At 39.2% G+C, this 22580-nt stretch overlaps 1 protein-coding gene across 1 annotated transcript; it reads right to left on the bottom strand.

Moving 5' to 3' along the window:
• Positions 1-64: 64 nt before the first annotated feature.
• LOC122070733 (aminopeptidase P1-like) lies at positions 65-19937 on the bottom strand. The gene is made up of 9 exons (XM_042634941.1): positions 19837-19937; positions 19441-19507; positions 10373-10507; positions 9708-9788; positions 7152-7206; positions 6923-7027; positions 6741-6812; positions 1450-1574; positions 65-450 (listed from the first exon to the last, which is right to left on the bottom strand). The coding sequence occupies exons 1-9, from the start codon at positions 19902-19904 to the stop codon at positions 289-291; spliced, it is 870 nt and encodes a 289-aa protein (XP_042490875.1). The 5' UTR covers positions 19905-19937; the 3' UTR covers positions 65-288.
• Between the last annotated feature and the right edge of the window lie 2643 nt (positions 19938-22580).

Consider the following 22580-nt stretch of genomic DNA (forward strand, 5'->3'; position numbering starts at 1 on the left):
TTGTCAATTGGTGGAGTGCATTGCATCCACAGATCTTCAAGGATCTGAGCATACATCCACCACATTAAACCACATAGACCTCTTTTTGGCATTCCCATTGACCAAAAGATTTATTCACACAGGATAATTTCCCAACTGGATTCCAGTAATAAAGCTCAATGATACGTATAGAAATTTTCAGCTCAGTTAAATTGTGAAAGCACCACAGTAATAATTAACAAGTCACCTTTCAGACTGTTGGCTGAAGCAAAAGATGATGCTTTGAATGGATTCTGTGAATAGAAACCTTTACACAGTTACAGGCTCTGTAGCTTTTGTCAGCCATGCCAGCTCAGATTCATCCAAGTAAGGCTCCAAAATTTCTCTACACCTGGCGTGGTATGTGTTTACCCACTCTATATCTTCCGGCGCTAATAGTCGCAGGTCCATCAATTTTTTCTGGTACGGGGCCTGCATAAAGGAAGATATATTAAGTAGGTCTCACAAAAACTTACAGAAGCATTCACATGCCACCATCCTGAAGGGTGGATTAATGAAAGGTGTTATGCATCCACCAATCTGGCAGGTTAACCGCTTCATTGCTCGAAGATCATATAGGAGAAAAGCTGAAAACCAACACAATCATCCTAGGCACATGACTAAATGTATGCTTTCAGAAATGAGAACGAATGAACCATGGCCAGAAAACAAGCCCTGGTCGCATAATTTCTAAGTCTATGGCCAAGGAAGGATGGCAACTGAGCTCTGGAGATGCAAATACTTGGAGAAACCGTATCACTTGGCTGCTCCAAAGCACCATGAAATGTATAGATACACAGGTATTCAAAATCACTTCTGGAGGCCCTCTCCTCAACTAAGGAATAACAATTCTGAGAACTTAATAGTTCTTTAGGAAAAAGTTAAAACAAAATACTACTATAGATTTGATCAACCCGGTCACAGCAACCCACTGCCTAGAATATTTTGAACAAATTTATTTCACTTCAGTAATTCAGTCAATTGAATAAAACACTTCAACTACACTTTCAGCAATCTTTCAGCTGCCACCTAAAAAAAGAGACTCAAATTTCCCCAATTAGATAAAAGCAAGAAGGGCAAACTGGAATAATTTTTTCTCCCAAACCTTGGAGTTGCACCAAACAGGAGAACAGGACAATTCTTTGAGATCAACCAACTACAAAGCCAGCAACAAAACCACTTATTCAAGCTAATCTCAGTTACATAATTAAGATTAGCTTTTAGATATCCACCTATTCCATTGACTCATCTGACTCAGCTGGTCCACCTTGACAATCACCCATTCAGGTTAAGATCTTATTATGCTGTTGTTTACAGACATACAAAATAGAACCACATCTCAGAGTTGATAGGCTATTATCAAAAGAGAGAGATGTAAAAAGACCCTGTAAGCAGCAAAAAGTTATGATGCTCATGAATATGCAGACATACCCATGTTATGTGCTCAAAAGATAAGTAACCCTTCTCTCCAAAATTGAATTTTGTGTTAGCCTCCTTGACTATAAGCACATTCTCCAATCTTATGCCGAAGTTCCCATCCTCATAGTAACCAGGTTCTGAAATAAGTCCAATGGAAATTCATCAAAACCATTAATCAACCAATTTAGAACAAGTATTTTTATTTTTATTTTTTTTTATCGTTAGAACAAGTATTCTTTGTTCTTAAAAAACAAGAATGTGATGCTAAATATGCTGTAGGTACTGCAGAATCAGAAATTTTAGTTCAATTAGAACTGTGGTTATTTCATTACCCCTAGGTTTTTCCATAGAGAAACAAGAGCAACCTCAAATTTTATCCAGTGTTACCCAGATGCAGGTGCTGGTGTTAAATAATCTCTCCGTTCCTTAAAAATGTCCATTTTGGGCTTTTTAACTGTTCAAAATGTTGGTCCATTTTAAGAATTCAATGCATTGATTTATTAACTATTCCCATTTTCTCCCCACCTTGTAAACTTGGAAAATCATTTAAATAATGTGGAAAGAGTACTAATTATAAATACTTAGAATATGTGATTTTAAATATTGAATATTTTTGTGAAACAGAGGGACTAAGAAAATTCCAAAATAAGGGTTTTAATCAGGGTCCATTGCTTTGGCTGTGGACATTAGGTCAACTACATTTTGCCCTATGCAAGTGATACAAGATCTATGAAAAAGAAAGAAATTCTCTAAGTGTTTCAAACAGGGTTTGTACATCCTTAATTACTTGAAGTCAAGACTCCATAGAGAGAATTAGAGGGGATAAGGGCCACAAGGCCCAGAGAGAGAGAGAGAGAGACTGAATCTGATGCATGTCATCCTTTGGAACAGGTACAGTCCACTCCTCTACCTTCTCATCTCTGGCCCCTCCTCTCCTGCCCCTCCTCCCCCCCCCCCCTCCACTTTCTTCTCTAACACAACTTTCCTTCTTCCTTTGTGTGTATTTCTGTAATTTTTTTCTTTATTTATCTATTTAAGTTGGTAATATTATCAGCCTTGTTTTAATATTTGCCACTTCGCTTCTCCTTCATAGCTGAAAATGGAAAAAATTCCTGTGCAATGGCTCAAATGAAACCAAGTAGACTTCTATGGTCCATTGAAACTAAAGAGCAGTGAGAGTCCAGAGTAATACAAAAAGTTGAAAATTGTACCATCATCACCTTAATATATATTTGTTTATTTATATATTTCTTTATGTATGCATACCCATTCGATGATCATTTTCAACCATCCATAACTTCTTTCTATTGGTCAGAGGGTGTTAAACAATCATACATAACTAGACGGTAAAACTCCAAAAGTGGTTTTTGGCTGCAGGAGTAGTTTTGTCCAGCTTTTGAAAAATCATGGCTAAGAGCTTACCGGCTCTTTCACCTGCAGCAAAATGAGGGATAAGGGATGAATACATTTATCCACCATATGTCCATAAGGCGCATTGTAGACTATTTCCACTTATCCCATCATTCAGTTGGAAGCATTGTATGGAAAAGGTGTTTTCACCTTATCAAAGACAAGAAGAAACTTATTAGCAGATACCACCCTCATCCCTGCAGCCAAACATACCCTGATGGAGACCTGAGAGGAATTCAAAGAAAAATCACAGGGATATGTGCAACAGTAGCTTCTTCTTCTTCTTCAAAGAAAAATCGCAATCCATCCAACTTAAAACTTAAAAGGGCATGCACATGTCCCTATAATCCTTCTGGATTGGAAATAAGTAAAAATTAAAGAAAAGGGTTTTCTTCCCCATACCTATGAATAGTCAATGAATTCACTTCATTATTATTTTTTTTACCCCCACAAGTGTTTTTCCTGATTTGGAGTGGGGTAATTCTTGTAAATTCACTTTTGAAGGAATCTCTACAGGCTCCCTCTACCCTCTCTCTCCCTCTCTGGCTCCGCCATCGGATGCAATCATGCAAATGAGCAATGATCAGCGCTTCCAGAAGTGGAAGAAGAAGAGACTGAAGTTCAATTCCAGCATTAGGATAACAGAATCGGGACTGAAGTTCTCCCCCTTTCTCTCCCTTAACTTCGACTCTGCTTGCTTCCCTTCCCAAACCATAAGTATTGGCTCCGCTGAAGCACATGCCAGGAAGCTTGAAGAAAGGATCCACTCCCTCCAAAGTGGTGGATTACTTTTTTTCTTTTACCTTACTGTGACTTTTGAGTTCATCCCTCTGTTCAGGGTTGTTCATGATGTCAAGTTCTCTTGATTCTTACCAGACAGATGTTTGAGAAACTCATAAGTGATGATCATGGTGGTGTCAAACATGGACATGGAAGCACATTGATGGCCTAATCCTTTGTAACAAGCAGAGCCCATCCACCTTCTTTAACTAATTTCCTAACACCCTGTCCAATTGTCAGGGGTCAACGCCCACTCTCTTCCTCATCCGAAACCTGCAATCTCATCTTGATCCAGCGGCATTGTAATCAAGGCCAAAACCACTATTTTCCAATCCAACCAGATGCTGCCACTGATGCCCTCATGGCCCAAGATTGCGAAGGACGTACTGATGGAAGAGAGCTGTGTCTGTCATACTTGTTGAGTTTAGGAAGATTACAGTAACCGCCAATCATACAAGATGGAGCTCCTCCACTTCCAGTCAAGAAATGTCCAATGCACTTAGAGAGAGAGGCACTTTGTTTTTATCTGATATTGTTGGCTTTAAGCCTCTGTTTTTTTTTGCATTAGAAAAGAGAGGTAGGAGGCAGACGAGTGGTTTGGGGAAGAGGGTGAAGTGAGGGCCTAGGGATGGGGAAGGAAGAGAGAGAGAGAGAGAGAGAGAGAGAGAGAGGCAAGGATTTGAGTACCCGCAACGGGTATCAAACTCAAGGGGTGATTTTAATAGGCATATTGTCTCATCACGGAGAGACGCACGATATGCATGGAAATGGTCAAGAAATACAGGGATGTACTTACTAAAAAAAAAAGGCATTACCCATTGCACGAGGCTCCCGCCTAATGTAGGAGTAGATAACAAGAAACTAACTCCCACAAGGATAACCCCAAGTACACAAGTAACCTTCCCACAATGGCCTTAAGAATAGCTGATAGAAACCCAAGAGAATAACAAAGAAACAACCAGCAAACAATACCAAAAGTGTAAACTGAAAACAGGAGCAAAACCCAATCCAAGACTATCCCAAAAGAGAGGCGAAAGAAACCTACGATTGGGAGAGAGAGAGAGAGAGAGAGAGAGAGGTGTGGCTGGCTGTGTGTGGCTCCAATGGAGCTGCACTCTTGGTTGAGTGAGGGACCCTAGGTGGCAACAATAACCTGTAAACTTGAGAAGATTCTGTCAGTGGATGAAGGAGATCTGAAAGTTCTTGATTTCCAGCCCTAGGAGAGAGAAACTGAGGGACCTTTCAAGAACAGCAGCAGATGACTTCAGATGGCCTGCAGGAGTGGATCGAGTAGTCCTCAGATAATGTCAAACCAGTCCTTTGAATGCTGGACAGAACTGATTTCAGTTGGTAGTACTTCTGGAGATCAATCCAAAACAAAACAAGAACTCCCTACTGATCAATTATGATTTCTGGGAGCTTCTGGCAGGATTAATAGAGTAACAGTAGCAGCAATAAACAGAGAATTTAAAAGTGATCGAATACAAGAATAACAGAGCAAAGAACAAAGATAAAATGGGGGAGGAGTGACTGTCTCGGCCAGGGCTTCTCACCCATAGCTATCTTGGCTGTTCTAACAGTTTGACTGTAATATTCTTTTATTCAAACCTGAAAATTAAAGTTACATAAGCTCCTCTATTTATAGGGGCAGATCTAGCTACAAGCAGCCATACTAGGACTAGGAGATGAACTCCTATTACAACTAGGAAATTAGAAATAGACTAGAACTAGGAATTAGAAATAGACTAGGACTTTCAACTCCAACATGGAGTGACTCACTTAACTAATAGCCCCTAGTGGGCCTCACAACCGATGGCCCCCCATGGCCCTTTATTGAAAATAAAGTAAAACTAATAAAGAAATCAATGGGCCCACTCTTTAAGTGGATCGATCCGCACCTTGGGATGGGCCTTTCTTCCTGCAATAGGTCCTCCCAATGTGTGGATCTACATCACCGCCACTATGGGGTCTGGGGAGGGTCATAATGTATGCAGCCTTACCCCTACTTTGAGGAGAGGTTGTTTCCTGACTCAAACCCACGACCACTAGGTCGCAATGGAGCAACCCTCCCGTTGCGCCGAGGCCCTCCTTATAAATGCATGGATGTACATATGATACATATAACATACAATTTTGAAGCATAAAACATCTAATCATGAAATATGTAAATATATATCATCTTGATGAAGGATTTGAGTCTTTTTAATCTATCTAGTAATGCATAAATAAATAAATAAATAAATGAATTAAGAAAGAAAGAAAGAGATTTTAGCACTAGAGAGAGAGAGAGAGATCTACAACTTTTACCACTTTTTCATCCAAATCTATTTCGATCCGTGATTTGAGAACTATTAGTCCCCAAAAATTTTTTGAAACGGTGAATATTAGGTCGTTTTTATGTTAGATGATTTTCTCCAAGTCATATTGAAGAGAAAAATAAGTTTTTTCAATGCCTTCGATTGCTCTAAGTCTCATTGTTTTCTGTTTTGCAGGTTTAAGGAGGCACATCAAGTGTATCTTACCCATATCAGACAATATCAGACCCATATCGGTCGATACCATATTTTTTTTTTTGGAAAAATTAGTATCATACGTATCAGTACCCCACTTATACCGAAGTATCGGCTGATACGATACCTACTGATACTTAAAACCTTAGGAGGTGTCAAGCCTATGTTTGTCCGCAAAAGACGAATATAGAGGTGGGAGGCAGGTGTGGTTGGGGGAAGAGGGTGAAGTGAGGTCTCAAGTGAGGAAGGGGGAGAGAGGGTAGGTGGAGGCAGAAGCAGGAGCTCTGTTTTGATTTGCCACCGGAGTGAGAATGATATTTGGAGCTGGACGCAGTCCCCTCAGAAGATTCTATTAGAAATGAATTTGCAAAATTTAGCCCTCCACCTCAACTCACCAAAGATAGTGAATTGAACTACTTCACTCTTCATAGTGACAAATAGAAGGACCCTAAAGAAAAATTGCATACTCTAGATTGTACTCCACCAACAGGTAGCCCAGGCCTAACAACTGATGGAAGTATATGAGCAAATTGTCGACATCATATGAACAAATCTTTTCAAATGTAAAGCCATAGAAACAATAAGTGAAATCATGATACTAACCGTCCGTTACAGTCATTGAAGCTTGTAATGGCACATTTTTAGCTTGTGGTCTGAAACTAATTAAATGAGGTCCTGCTCACACATTAAATGAATTTGTAACATCAGATTGCAGGCACATCAAATAGAAATAGAAACTCTAGGGGGTCCACAAAGAGAAGTTTTACCACATCAAATGTGCATACCTTCATGAACATTCAAGTAAGACCCAATCCCATGACCAGTACCATGTCGGTAATCAAGACCATCCTTCCACAATGGAACTCGAGCAAGAATGTCAAGCGCATGTCCTGTAAGGAAGCATTTTTAAAATAAAAGTGAAACCTATTACAAGTCCTTGAAGATAGGCATGGTTCCAAACATTTATCCATTCAACTATAAAGTCCATAAAGATGAACAGTAACTTGACAATACCATTCGTTCCATTGGGAAATCTGGCAGTATCCAAAGCAATATGGCCTTTAAGTACCTGTACTCCACCATTCAAACTAAACAACTGTTAGGAAAGCTGATACAAATTCTAACTAGTGGGAAAAAAGATTCACAAGATGACACAAACTGAAATAAGGACCAAAATATCTTATACATTGTATAGCAGTGTAAAGGATTGAACAGGCAGAACTTCATCAACAAAATCCAAAGCAATATCACACAGTCAATAGTCATTTAAGTAATCTATGTAATGAGGCAATAATATGAAATGTTTGAGAAAATCTCATTGGTTAGGTCTGGTTTGATCTGTTTGCCACCGCTTAGCCTAAAAGTTCAAACTGTTAGGTGAGGACAATGTAAATGTACATCAACCCCCCTGATGCAGATACAGCTGCACTTGCATGGTTGGACCAGCATGACTTGCTTTTGAAGCCAAGAGCTAAGAAGAACTAGTCTAGCCCAAGGTTTTGGTCCAACGAGGGTTGGAAATAAACTTAGTAGTTACTTGTCTTTTATTTCATGCTTTTTACTTTCCAGACTTGAACGTAAGAGTTAGGATTTCTTTCTTTGCATTAGTTTCCTTTTATGATTGTTTCCTAGTTTAGGCTAGATATTATTTCAGTTGAGTTTCTAATTTCATGTCTCTTTTCCCTATTTATAGGTTGTAACCGATGGACAAGTTAGAGTGAATTAATTTGAATGAGAATTGGTATGATTTGTGCACTCTGTGTGAGTGTGTGATTCCCTTCCTTCCCCTTGCTACTCTGATCTTCCCTTTCTTCCCTACTCCTCATCTCGGCGTGGTTATAACAGGAACTTAGTATTTCCAAAAGAATCAATTCAATGTTTCACATGCAAGGGATACGGTCATCAAGCTAATCAGTGTCCTAACCGGTTGTTAGCGTACATCCAGAAGGACAATTTTATACCCTATGTACCAGAAAAGCAACCGAAAACAGGAACAGTAAATCTAGAGACTGAATGTGATAGTGAGCCTAGTTATGTGATCCGTCCTCTTTTGACTGCACAAAATTTCCCGAGGACGATTGGCGCTGTAATAGTATCTTTCAAACCAGGGTGCGATGCAACAATAGCTTGTGTAATATGGTGATTGATCCCGGTAGTTGCACCAATGTCATCACTGAAACACTGTTCACAAGCTAGGTCAAAAAACGGAGCCTCATCCGCATCCCTACAAGGTTGGATGGGTGAACAATAATCTGAAAATTAATGAAAGGTGTTTGCTCACGTATTCCATTGGTGGACTGATTGATCAGGTGCAATGTGATGTTCTTCCTTTGGAAGTTTGTCACATTCCTTTGGGGTGCCCATGGTTGTTTGACAAGAAAGCCAAGCACTATGGATATGAGAATATATACTCCTTTCAGCATGGTGGACTTGAGATGAAGTTTCTTCCGGAAAATGATCTTCCCCCTCAAACTTAAGAGGACAGCTGGTAATTTTCTTCTCAACCGCATCGACTTTGATAGCATTCTTGGACCTCATCCAAACTCGACGGAGTCGAGTTCCTTTCAGCAAAGGAGAGTTGATATAGATACATCCGCACTTGCATGGTTGGACCAGCATGACCGAATTTTGAAGCCAAGAGCTAAGAAGAACTAGTCTAGCCCAAGGTTTTGGTCCAACAAGGGTTAGAAATAAACTTAGTAGTTACCTGTCTTTTATTTCATGCTTTTTACTTTCCAGACTTGAACGTAGGAGTTAGGCTTTCTTTCCTTGCATTAGTTTCCTTTTATGGTTGTTTCCTAGTTTAGGCTAGACACTATTTCAGTTGAGTTTCTAATTTCATGTCTCTATTTTCCCTATATATAGGTTGTAACCGACGGACAAGTTAGAGTGAATTAATTTGAATGAGGATTGGTATGATTTGTGCACTGTGCGAATGTATGATTCCCTTCCTCCCCCCTACTACTTTGATCTTCCCTTCCTTCCCTAAGGCCCTCCATGCCTCCATCAACCCCCCCGAGCAAGTGTAGGCCTGTTGTCGTATGGTCCTTGCACTTGACACTCACGCGGGATCTCTTTCTTCATGTAGCACCAAGGGGGAAGAAGTGTCAGGGAAACCTGTTGCACTTTCAAGGAGGCGAACACTCGACCTCCCTGCTCTGATACCATGTTCACCACCCGCTTAGCCTAAAAGCTTGAACTATTCGGTAACAGCAACGTAAATGTATACATCTAGATGATCCTCATAGGTGTTTAGGGTCAGTTTTGGAATGGAAATGGAGAGAGAGAAAAAACCTGAAGACCCAACATCTTATGGAATCACTAAATCAGGGTGGAAAGGTTAGTGTTGATGAGATTTAATAGGGTTGGGATTTAATTTTTTTTTTTTTAAATCTGCCCAATTGGTATCCCTACAAAAGTCAGAAGAATAATGTTTTCTTGAACTAAATTTAATTTAGTAGGACAATCACATGTCCCGACTCCTGATTTTGAATGATCAGTATAAACAGTATTAAACCATAAGGACGAAATAACATTTAATTTTGAACACTAGCAAGAGAGTCCACCTACCGCAGTATAGCATGCCTTCTCATGAGCTGAAGGTTTCCCAAAATGAACTGTACGTGTTATATCAGTTGTTCCATCTTGATACTTCAAAACCAACCAATTACAGTTGAGAAATAATATAACTGAAGGGCAAAGCTAGCTATAATAAATGGAAGTAATATAAGCTTTTTGAAACACTACATGCAGTGACAGGACCCATGGACTGGGAATCTTAAAGATGGCAATTATGAAGTGGACACCACACATTTCCCATCTCATCCTTCATACTTAAGGCACTTCCAAGCTCAGTAGCTCTATGAAAAATGACAAAAGTCCTGCCATTCTTTATCATCAAAATCTTAAAAATCCTACCGGCTGTTGTACGAAGAAAAACTTGCCCATTTACTGTAAAATATAAGCTCAAGTACATAATGGAAATCCACACAGGGCCAGCCAATCCCCGGATTTCCTATCAGATGGACAATCTAGATTGACCACATTCCCCATGGCCTGATGAGAAACGGGTGAGTCCCATATAGAAGAATCATACACAGGCCATCTGGAACCACCCACACACCAAATAGGGAGGTTGTGGAGGGAGTGGGGAGAGGGAAGAAAAAGAGATGGTAAAGAACTGGCAATGGCATTCTAACATTTAATGGACAAGCTATTCAAGATTGTAGATAAACCTGTGCTCCTGAATCAAATAAGTAAATACAATCCGCATCAAGTTCAGCACATTTTTCTGGTTCTGGTCCATAATGAATAATTGCTGCATTTGGCCCAACAGATGATATAGTTGGAAAACTTAACCCTCTGAAAAGCTGCAGATAACCCATGGAAAATATGTATTCAGAGAAGATGACAATAACATCAGAAATCAGGAAAGACAACAAAAATATGTAATCAAGGAAAACTGATAACATACAAAAAATCAGTCAATGAACAAGAGGAATACCTGACGAGCATGGCAAACAAAAAGTGAAGATGTATAAGTTGGAAAAAGGAAAAAAGCAACAAAGTTGGGTCATGTGATGAGTCTGATGACAAAAGAAAAAAGCAACAAAGTTGGGTCCTGTGACCCCACATGCCAAAATATACATCGATTCAATTTCAAAACCATGTTTAGTTAGCTCATGGCTCACCTGAAAAATAATTTTCCAATCTAAGCATAAAAGGTGCATATGTTCAATGAGGATGATAAAGGCCAGGCTTCCTCAAGGAGAAAGATGGAACAGCTTCCAACGACTCTATATAAGGTAAGCAATAGGCCATAAAACTGCATCTCCCTCAACAATCATTAGCTAGACCGCAAGTGAATTGACCTGATTTCTGTGGAAGCTGAAACATCAATCCATATAGTACTAATGAATGCTAAAAATCATTCCTCAAATTAATCTCACATTGAATGAACTATGTGAATAAGGTGAGGATCAAAGCAATGCTCAAAGGCAAGCTAATGAGATTCGATTGGCAATGTAAGAGTGCCACATTACTGAATCCGAGAGCTTTAGGATTCCCTTAGGGACCTCAATGCAATCCGGGGTTCCAAAACCCGGCTCGGATCACTTATGGGCCCACGCAATCAATAAGACTCCAAGTTTTAAAAAGCAATGGCATTTTGGTAAATAACCAGAAATTTCAAGGGGTTGTTAGGTAGACTAAGTGGGGCAAAGACATAAAAGGGATAAGCATTCATTTTCTCGGGACAGGCTTGGAAGGATTTGTAAAATATGGACAAACTAGGATAAAGGAAAATGGGAGGGGTAATTATGAAAAGTGGAAATAAAAATAAAGCAAAAAAGGAATCATGGGGGAGAAGGGTGTGTCTTCTTCAATCTCATGACTTGGTCAAATGCAGAACCAAATACCAGCAGTAAAGGAGTCCTCAAATCTTGTGTTAGAACTCTTCAATCGGATCTCAAATCAAATCAGGATTTTTTGGGAAGACTCTCCAACTCAATGATCTATCAAATGCAATCAAGGAACTCCTGGAACAAGAAGTGAAGAGAGAGAATTGAACCTCTAAAATCAGATCCAGAGGCAAGGTAACAACCAGCTGTAGTTGCTGGTTTGAAACTCACCACATGGGTTCCTTAAGGGCAGATTCTCAAGGGGTAAAGTCATTTTAGGGTATCTAAGTAAACCCCAAAAGATCAGTCCAAAACGAGGAGAGGTTACAGAGCTCTGACATATGTTTTCTCAGCCACACAGTATTGCTGGCAGAGAACAGAAAAGGAAAACAGCAAGGATCGCAGGTAAAGTGGAAAGAGAGAAGAGGATTAGGAAGTAGGAGAAGAAACAAGAAGGAACTTAACAGAGAAGTAAGAAGAAATAAAGGAATAAGAAGGACTGAACATATCTTACCGGAGAGGGAAGAGAACTGAATAGATTAAGAAGGGAGAGGAGGAAAAAAGAAGAGAGGAAGAAAGGTCTCACAACATCTTGCTATTGTATCTACCTGGTACCATAAAAAACTCAAATCTTATCTATTCTCAAATCTCTCTAAAACGTTGATTTCATGCCTTTATTTAAAGAGGAAAATAAAGGACTCCTAACTAGACTCCAAAACTGAAACAAACTCAACCAAACTTTGAAACCAAAATAGAATCCAAAATTAACTAGCCTATCTCCTACAACTTTAACTCTAATTAAAACTCCTATAAAAAAGATAAATAAAAATAAAAATAATCCCAAAAGAATAGAAATAAATTCATATTATCCTACGAGACCAAAGACCAAATTTGGATTTGGTTCTTCTCCATCTGGGCTGCTCAATGGGTTTGGGCCGTTCAATGAAAGTGCTCCTGCATTAGAGCTCCAAGGCTACTTGACTTAATAATGTAGTTTTCTCTCAACCCACTGCTCTCGTTAGACATATATGCAATTTCAAGGTTTATTAGGCAATCTTTCTTGGAGTCCTTTGCTTCCCAGAGGAAGCTTCATGCTCTAAATACTTAAAATTTCACTAAGGATTTCAACACCAAGGTCATAGAAGTTTCACTCAAAAAAAAAAAATGAACACAACCACTTTGTTAAAGTTTCCAAAGCACAAGTTTCATTGGCAACTTGACATGCTCAAATGTGGCCAAGAATTTTTGCGCCGAAAGGATTCATTTATCCTGAACTCCAATATAACAGTAAATATTTTTCAAGCTCCGGTTTCCTCTATGACCACCTAGGAAGGATTCCAGCGGAAATCTCTGAACTTTATACAGAGCATCTTGGAAGAAGATGAGAAATTGGAGCGGAAAAACAATGATTTTGTTCATTTACCATGTGCCCAAATATCAGCCATGCACTAGCTCAATTGGGGCCCAAATTTGGAAAGATAGACCCCAAGGTCCCCTACTCACTTATCAAATTCAGCCTAAATGGAAATTAGAGTTAACAAGATGCATGCCAATACATGAGAGGGTATTTGATAGAATTAGGTTCTGAATTGACAAGTCACTAATCCAACCAAGTCCTCTTGGGAATACTTGTCATTGGAAGGTGTTAAATCCCTAACCCTACTATTACAAATAAAGGAGGATTGGTGTCAATTGACACAAGTCATTCATTCCCCTAAATCAGCATGGTATTAGAGCAAGACCCTTCTGGTGCCTCCAAACCCTAATCGTCCCCTACCTTTCCTACCACCTCCCTTCTGCTCCCTCTCCATCGACTCCCAAACCCATCACCTCCTCATGGTATCCTAACCACCAACCACAGCCCTCCAAATCCCTCTCGCCTCTCACTTTCTCTCTCCCTAACTTCTCTCCGCTTTCTCTCTCTCAATTTCTCTCGCCACTCCTCACCTCTCGCACCTCTCTCGCCTTACCCTACAAGCCTCTCTCTCTCTCTCTCTCTCTCTCTCTCTCTCTCTCTCTCTCTCTCGAGCACTTTCTCTTCCCCCGAGTCTCTCTCTTTTGGTGCGGGTTGATCTACCCTCAATGGTGAGTGTCTTCTCACCAGGGGTCTTCTTTGTGGATTCTTCCCTATCTATTGGTCTCAGATCTCTATGAAGTGTTAGATTTAGAAGTTTGTAGTTGTTCGTGATTCTGTTGAGACCATCACATATGGCGTCAGAAGATTCGACTATATCAGCCCTTTTAAATAGGGTAGACCGTGGTTCCAATGGAGACTACCCTTCGTTCCCTGCTAGCCCCATCAAGTTGGATGGGAACAACTATCTGAGTGGTCCAGGTCTTGTTTCCTGTCTATCAGTTCCCAAGGTTTTCCAGGTACCTCACGGGTGCTACTACTTGCCCGTATGCTGCTGGTGCTTCTCAGGACAAATGGCATGCTGCCAACTTCTTGGTAATGTCCTATCTTATAACTTCGATGACCCCCTTCATTGCTAGGGGTTACCTACTATTGACCTATAGTATTTGGACAGTGGATCTACACCAGCTATACCTACTCAAACACTTTACACAGCTTCAAAGTTAGCATTATCAAAATTATATGGTTGGCATCGTCATTTAGGGCATCCCCCTTTGCAAACTTTATCTGTTATTTCCAGTTTTATTTAAGCAATGTAATTAGAACCAGTTTTTTTTTTTCTTTTTTAATGCTTGTGTGTTTCCTAAATGGACTTGGAATGTTTATTCTAGTCTGATAATAAAAGTGGTATTCTTTTTTCCTTTATTCATTTTGATGTTTGGGGCCTAGCCCTCCATGTATTTGTGATTGGTCATTGATGGTTTGTTAATTTCATTGATTGCCATACTTGCCTCACATGGGTAAAACTGTTGCATCGTAAGAATGATGTGTTTTTGGTGTTTCCAGCAATTTCACTAATTGGTTAGAACTAATATGATGCTAGAATTAAGGTCCTGAGAATTGATGACAATATAGAATATACAAAAAGGTTCATCTTAGACCTACCTTGTAGATCATGGCATTGTTCATCAAACCAGTTGTGTATATATTCCTACTCAGAATGGGGTTGCAGAGAGGAAAAATAGACACTTGTTAGAGGTAGCTAGATCCCTTATGTTTGAGATGCATGTGCCTACCCCATATTGGAGTGAAGAATTTCTTACTATGGCATATCTTATTAACTGAATGCGATCTCATATACTGGAATTGAATGTCTTATGGAGACTCTTACTAGATCCTGACCTTTTGTGGTACCTCCCAAGGTTTTTGGTTCTGTTTGTTTGCCTTAAACCATCATCTCCATGAGCTTGATCCTAGGGGACTCTGGTGTCTCTTTATGGGATACCCTACCACTCAGAAGGGATACAAGTGTTACCAGTCACCCTCCCGGTGTACACTAGTTACCATGGATGCACCTCCCAATGCTTGTGTGTTTCCTAAATGGACTTGGAATGTTTATCCTAGGGGACTCTGGTGTCTCTTTATGTAGCTTACAATTCCTCTTTGGCACCTCCTCAGGAGGGTCTGTTGGAAGGAAGAGGAACCTTTGATACCTCTATTTGATGGTCCACCACTTCACTAGGTGGAAGAGGAGATTGTGACTGAAAAAGGGACAAAAAAGGATTCTGTATAAGGGGAGCCCCAGTCTGCTCAGAAGGGTTACAGGTGTATTCTCGCTGGAAGAAGAGAACTACCACCACTACCACTACCATTGCTCCTGGCCAATCACAATTTCCCTTTGATCCAGAGTCCACTATCACATCAGGTAACCTTTTCCCTCCTAATCCATCTCTTAATATTCCTATTGTTGTTTATAAAGGAAGTAGGACGTGTACTCAACAACCTATTTCTAATGTATGTCTTATAATTCCCTATCTCCTTCCTACTGTGCTTTTGTATCTTCTTCGTCCTCCGTTTCCATTCCCCAGACCTAGTAGGAGGCTCCTGCAAAACCTCAGTGGAAAGATGCAATGGATGAGGAAATGAGGGCACTTGGAAAGAATGGCATGTGGGACTTTGTTACTTCCATTACATAAGAAGATTGTGGGATGCAAATAGGTGTTTAAATTCAAGCAGAACGCAAATAGAACTGTAGATAAATACTAAGCACAATTGGTGGCCAAAGATTTTACTCAGACCTATGGGGTTGACTATCAGGAGACGTTTGCCCCTGTTGCTAAGATGAACATAGTCCGAGTGATTATCTCTTATGTTGTGAACTTCATATGGGATCTATAGCAGTTGGATGTCAATAATGCTTTCCTCCATTGTGAACGAACTAAGGAAGTATATATAGATGTCCCTCCAGGCTATTCTGGCAAAGAAACTTAACGGAAAGTTTGCAAACTAAAGCGGGCATTATATAGGCTAAAGGCTAATTTGGCCGCTTCCATAGGGCGATGATTGTAATAGGATTTAAACAAAGTAATGTTGATCACCCCTATTCATACAGAGGTTAAGTGACCTAGTTACCATCCTTATTGTGTATGTGGATGATATAGTTGTCATTGGGAATGATTCTATTGAAATCTCTAAGATCAAGGCTTATCTAGGTAAGGAGTTTAAGACCAAAGACCTAGTCTAGCTGAAATACTTCCCTAGTATTGAGGTGTCATGGTCTACCAAAGGTGCAGTTCTCTCGCAGCAAAAATACACCCTCGATCTTCTTTCAAAGACTGGTTTGTTAGGATGAAAGCCATCTAACACACCTATTGAGGCCAATACTCATCTGAAAAGCAAGGAAGGTGAGCCTATTGATAAGGGTCGATGTCAGAGGTTAGTTGGATGACACATTTATCTGTCCCATACTAGACCAGATAATGTCCGTACAGTTAGTTTGGTGAGTCAGTACATGCATGATCCCCATTCTTCTCATATGGAAGTTGTGTTTCGCATTCTTTGTTACCTGAAGTCAGCTCCAGGGAAATGCCTTTTGTTCTCCCCTTTTGATCATATACGTGTAGAGGCTTATACTGATGCAAATTGGGCCGGCTCTCTAGATGACCGTCGATCACATCAAGCTACCGTACCTTTATTGGTGGAAACCTTGTTACATGGAGTAGCAAAAAGTAGGCAACTGAGGCCAGATCTAGTACGGAGGCTAAGTTTCGAGCCATGGCGCATGGTATTTGTTACTTTGGCTTCAAGGACTTCTTCAAGACCTGGTTATACCTGTCTAGTTGCCCATGTTGCTATACTATCATAATAAGTCAACCATTAGCATTGCACACAATTCAACTCAAGATGATCATACTAAACATGTGGAGATTGATAGACATTTTATCAAGGAGAAGCTGGAGTAGGGTCTTATATGCATCCCTTTTGTGAGAAGTGGAGATCAGCAAGCAAACGGTCTTACAAAGGGATTATTAGTAGTAAAGTTTTTCATTCTAGTTTGTGCAAGTTGGGCATGTGCGGTATCCATGCACCAACTTAAGGGGGAGTGTTGTAATGTGGGTATAAGGGTAGAACTGTCCATATGGGCATACTTGTCATTGTAAGTTGTTAAAACCATAGCCCTACTATTATAAATAAAGGAGGCTTGGTGTCAATTGACACAAGTTATTCATTCCCCTAAATCAACAGTATCTAATGGACAGAATAGCCACATCACTTTCCCACATGGCACAATAATAGTGGGTACTCAAGATCCTCAAGATCCCCTTCCTCGATGGGGTAGGGCAAAAAATCTTTTGCCTCATTCTTTTCAAGGTTTTTTTTTTTTAATAAATATTTTTTCTTCCTATCTACAGTGGCTGAACTCAATCAAAGACCTAAGAACAAAATATAGTCTTCCACACCATCCAAACAAAAAAGAATAGTGGCAAGTTATGTAAAATCTAGCAAGCTAGCAAACGGTTAACAATATAACCAACAGGTATATCAACTTTGGCACCAACCAAATGATTAGTACCAGAAATGTAACCAAATTCAGAAACTTCATTTATTGATAAGCGCGCCCATGTTTGCAACTTACAATGTTGGAGGGCATTCCTAAGCACTTAGGCGACAAGGCGGCGCGCCTAGGCAACCTAAGCATGCATGAACGATTTTAAAACATGGATAAAGTTTTGTTCCCACTTTTCAAACCCAAACAGACATAAACCATGTGGTAAGGTTCAGGAGACAACTATCCACCCTAAAGTCCCCTTTGGTGTACTATAAGTCTGCAACGTAAGGAAAAACAAGTTCACCCAGAATATATAATTATTTTTGTTAAAACACACGAACTGCGAGGGTAGTGGAGCAGAAGAGACGAGGAGGCACACAACACACGGAGACATTCTTGAGACGCACAATTGGATAAATATCACCCATCGTACTCAATTTTCTGTTTTCCTTCCTTTTTTTCTTCGTTTATATTGTTTACCATTATATTAAAGCCAAATAATTTTGGTAAAACAACCGACCAAGAAAGCGGGTAGTAGAGAAGAGTAAAATACCAAGGCGATAACTACAATAAGGCGGTGGAACACCTAGGTCCCAAAAAAAGTGTTGTCGCCTAGGCGACACTTTGACAACTATGTTTGAGGCAGGAGATTTAATTACTTCCAAGTATCCTAAATGAAAATTGAACTTAACACCCTCAATTCCATAAGCTTGAAAAGTTCTAGCAAGGTTCAATCTCCTACTCTTTCCTACTCTTTCCAAGTGGCCCAATCAGGGAAGAATGTGCTGAAACAGAAATGGTCCAAGTGGGAGGGGCATTTGCACCTATTCTATTGTGAAGACGAATTAGCCCTACAACCAGCAGAGGCTGTTTTTGGAATTAACCTTTTTTTCATTAGATATTGAATTGATTTCCAAATCATAGATCAAATACTCAGGCATAGAGCCAATTCACGTTGGGAAGTTTGGAATCTGTAGTTAGAGGCTCAACATCATTTTTAGTGGAATCTCAATGGTTCAGAGTTGCAAGTAAGACTAGAAAAACTTGCTATGTTGGCTTTTCTGAGCACCAATAGTAGCATACGAAAATCCTTGTCTAACTTTTGCTAAAGCTTCCATTTCTCTTTTCGTTGATCACATGGTTTGCTAGTTTTGCTACTGATATTTTTTTTCCTTCACAGGTAAACCCAGGCGGCCAGGCCCAAAGGCCTAAACTTTCTAGAATCCAGAAGCAGGGTGGAGAAAAAGAAATGAAGGCAATTTTTCTTAAGAATAGGCTAATCCCTCTACTTATATTGGTCCTATTTACTTTGTCAGCCGGAATTCCTTTCGGTCAAGGAGGAATGGAATTTGATATATTATCCACATGGTTAACTCCAACAATAAATCTTTTACATTCAAATTTGAGCAATTCTGTGGATTGGTATGAGTTTGTGAAAATGGGTCCTAAGAAAATTATCACTGATCAACTTATAAATGGCATACAATTGGTCATATAATCGCAGGTATATAGATTTACTTTTTTAACTTTCTTTAGTGGAATAAAGGGATTAACCGAATTAATTTATTTTTTGATAGACAAGTAATTCACAGATGTATTAATTTATTTTTCAGAATACTTATTACATAAGAGAAACATTTCCAACCATTTTTTGGTAACCATAAAAATAATTTGTTTTAGCAGATAAAAGAAACAATTGGAACTAATTTTGTAAGCTAATTAAAAGTTTAAAACATTAAAAAAAAGATCCAAAATGAAGACCCGGTAAAGAACCAGATCCTAGAAAGGCAAGGTGAGCAACAATAAGCAAAACATGTTTCAATTACTATAACCAAGAGATTACCAACATATATTAGCTTCAAATAGCATACAGGATCTCATAAGCAATTTCTCTTCAGAAAAAAAAAACAATCAATCATACTTCTAACCAAACATGTCAAACATTTTTTTGGGGGGGTAATAACATGTCAAACATTAAACAATATATATATATATATATACCTCTTTAGTTGCACGGAAGCCCTCTAACTTATCACTCACAGAAACCTCTGTCAGTTTAATTGCTTCCCTGCCAATGATTAATCCAGGGTAAGAAGAAAAAATGAATAGGAATAGATACAAGTCATATGATCCAGTTTCTGAAAGTAAACAATGACACCATAGTTAAAGCCCCTTATGGATGATACAGATTCGGTTTCTAATATCCCCTCAAGAAATGTAGTATACAATGATATGCTATCAGCCTAAGAATGTCTCAGAAAGGAAAAGAAAAGCCATTGTGACTTTCAAAAACTATGAGCTCAGATAAGTAGATCCACATTATAACACTAGTTTCAAAAACCTAGCCATTATCCTCCCACAACAGATTACAGTTGACAACAAATTAAGTGAACTTACGAATGCTTTCTCTTATTTGTTCCCTCAGGTTCCAAGAAGTAACCAGAAGCCCCATAAATCTCTTGCATCTGCAAATTTGAAATAAGTATATGTCTGAAGGATTTCCATAGAAAGAATATGATTGATACAGTAGACAATGATCCACAGAAATTAGAAAGTACATCCCAAACATGAAATTACAAAATCATAGGCCCATAAGAGGAATTGGTTTCTTTTACAACCAGAACTAGATGGTATAGTAACAAATTAAATAGGAGAAAGGTGTCCAGAAATCTAGAACTCTTTCTGACGAAGGCAGCAAGGAAAAAAGGCCAAATAGTAACTCAGACAACAATAACTTGAAATTAAATGAAGTATAGGGCTGACTTTCAGGTGATCTTAATGATGAGTACTTCGTTATCTAGATACAAACTAACTCCAACAGCATGCACACCACGCACTGATGCAATCTGAAAATCTAGATTATGGATCTCATATGCAACTAGGCCCAATGATCAAATATGTGATCAGATCTGAGATCAAGGGAGCAACTGCGTTGTTAAGGAGATAAATCAAATCGACGACAGAGGAGGGAAAAAATATGAGATTGATCTGCTAGGGAGGGCAAAGAGACAAGAAGAGAACAGGAGAATAGCAGAAATCAAGCATGGGATACCAATCCTGTATGCATTGCTCAACAGCACAAAAACTCTTCAAAAAAAAAAAATACTCATTCTTTACTCAAATCATCTCCAATTGAAGGGGGGTGTATTACATATATAAAGACCAATTGACTCATAAAAGGACTCTTAATCACACACACACACACACAGATAATAAAATAATTAAACTCAAATCAGAACTCTATCTAGCTATTATGTATTCTAATCTAACTCAAACACTTAACCACTAATCATGTGTACTAACTTTATCCCCACTTTATGGGCTTATAAATTAGGCCCATTATAATGAAACCAAAAAATATAAAAGGAGATGGGGACATCCGTGTGTACCAGCGACGTAGACACAAGACCCAGCCACGCTTGCATTCTATTTGGCAGGAAGATAGTCTCACAGAAGGAAACTAGAAGAAAGAAGGAGGAAAGGAGAAAGAAGGCTGCTGGTCGACCTCTACCGTGAGAATGAGGAAAGAGACTATCGCTGGTCTCTTTCTCTCTCTCTCCTATCGTCCAGATTTTGTGGAACCCACTGCTGATTTGTTATTTTAGTAGTTTATTTCCTAGTATCTTGTTTATTTAGGTATTTGAATTAAGTAGGAAACTACTTTATTTCCTATTTGTTTTTTTTTATGAAACTTCTTTATTCTGAGATTATGTTCCCAGGATAACCTTTTCTTTTTTAGTAATTATTTCACTATTTATGTAAGGCCATTGGCCACGATGGGAATTAATGGAAAAAAAAATTATTTTGAATGGAGAAAAGCCATCACCCCTCTCTCTCACAATTCTCTGTCTCTCTCTACTGCCCCCTCTTTCTCGACATTTCTCTCTCTCCCTCTCGTTAGTCTCTCTCTCTCATCCTCTGTCTCTCGGTTATTGCTGCTGCTGTATCCGTTGTTCGTGAGCTGTTGAAAGCTCCATCACCCACACAAGCTCCATCGGCAACAACAAAGATCACTACACAGCAGGCTGGATTTTTTTCTTCATCAACCAAAGTGGGCTGCATCTCTGCATTTTGGAAGACCTCGGCCTCTTCTCTTCTCCTCAGATCTGGACAGCAATAAGGTAGGTAAATCTCCTCCCCATTCCATCTCCATTGACTCCTTGTTATCCTCTCATTCCCCCCTACTGAAATCTGAAATTGTTCTCTGTTTTCAAGCCATTTATTTACTGTTATCCTTAAATAAAATAAAAAATAAAAAAACAAACCCTGCTGTTTTACCTTACTAGCTGGCTAATGTTAGAGAACTGTATGGTTTGCTTATCTTGCTTTGTGTCTTGGCTAAGTTGTGCTAAACCTAATATACATATGCTGCCATGTTCCCTTCTCCATATGCCCATTTGTCGCTTAAGTAGCTTATGTGTTTTTCATGCTTAGACTATTATTGATCACTGCTGCCTTGTTAATTAAAGGCAGTAGTGATCAACAAACCAGAGAACAACTCAGAAATTCCAAATTCTGGGTTTGAAAATTCTGGTTTACAAGGACTGTTTGACTCTTACTTCTGGACTGTTGTTTGCTGCCTAATTTTGGGTGATTATTGGTTGTTCTCTGGTTTATAAAATCGTGCAATCTTGGGTCTGGTTTGGTTGCCAAATCTATCAAAAGGGGAGGGTCATCGGCTGGCTGGATCTTCAGAACAATATAGGGGTAGCAGGAGAGAAACTTGAGATTTCCAGAACCAGAAATCAAAAGCAGTTCAGATTCATTACCTGGTTTGAAGAACCTTGCAATTAACTTGGAAAAGAAAGAAAGAATAGTTGAAGAGACCTCTTGGACTTCACGTCGCAAAGAGTCAATTGGATCAAACACCAATTCCTTCAGCCTTGATCAAACACAAGCCAACTCTTCATAAAGAAGACAATAGCAACAGTCATTATTTTTTTATCAAAATCATTCTAGGCTTTTAGGAGCCTCCTCTTCTTTATTTATAATGTTAATGGGGGAGGGAATTACAAAATAAAAGGTTCCTCAAAAAGGAAACCAAATATTCTCCTAATACAATAGTTACTAAAAACTGAAATTAGAAACTAGTTGAAAAAGGAAACTAACTACTAATGACTTGACTCAATTAATAACTTGAC

The sequence above is a fragment of the Macadamia integrifolia genome, chromosome 2, assembly GCF_013358625.1.
Source record: "Macadamia integrifolia cultivar HAES 741 chromosome 2, SCU_Mint_v3, whole genome shotgun sequence".
Classification (NCBI taxonomy): domain Eukaryota; kingdom Viridiplantae; phylum Streptophyta; class Magnoliopsida; order Proteales; family Proteaceae; genus Macadamia; species Macadamia integrifolia.

Excerpts from the sequence above, each read along its gene's own strand:
- LOC122070733 (XM_042634941.1), bottom strand. The coding sequence starts at position 19,904 with ATGCAAGAGATTTATGGGGCTTCTGGTTACTTCTTGGAACCTGAGGGA. Across the intron at positions 1,575-6,740 it reads TTCAATGACTGTAACGGACG|AACCTGGTTACTATGAGGAT; the intron begins GTTAGTATCATG and ends GACTTATTTCAG. Across the intron at positions 451-1,449 it reads CTTTTGAGCACATAACATGG|GCCCCGTACCAGAAAAAATT; the intron begins GTATGTCTGCAT and ends TCCTTTATGCAG.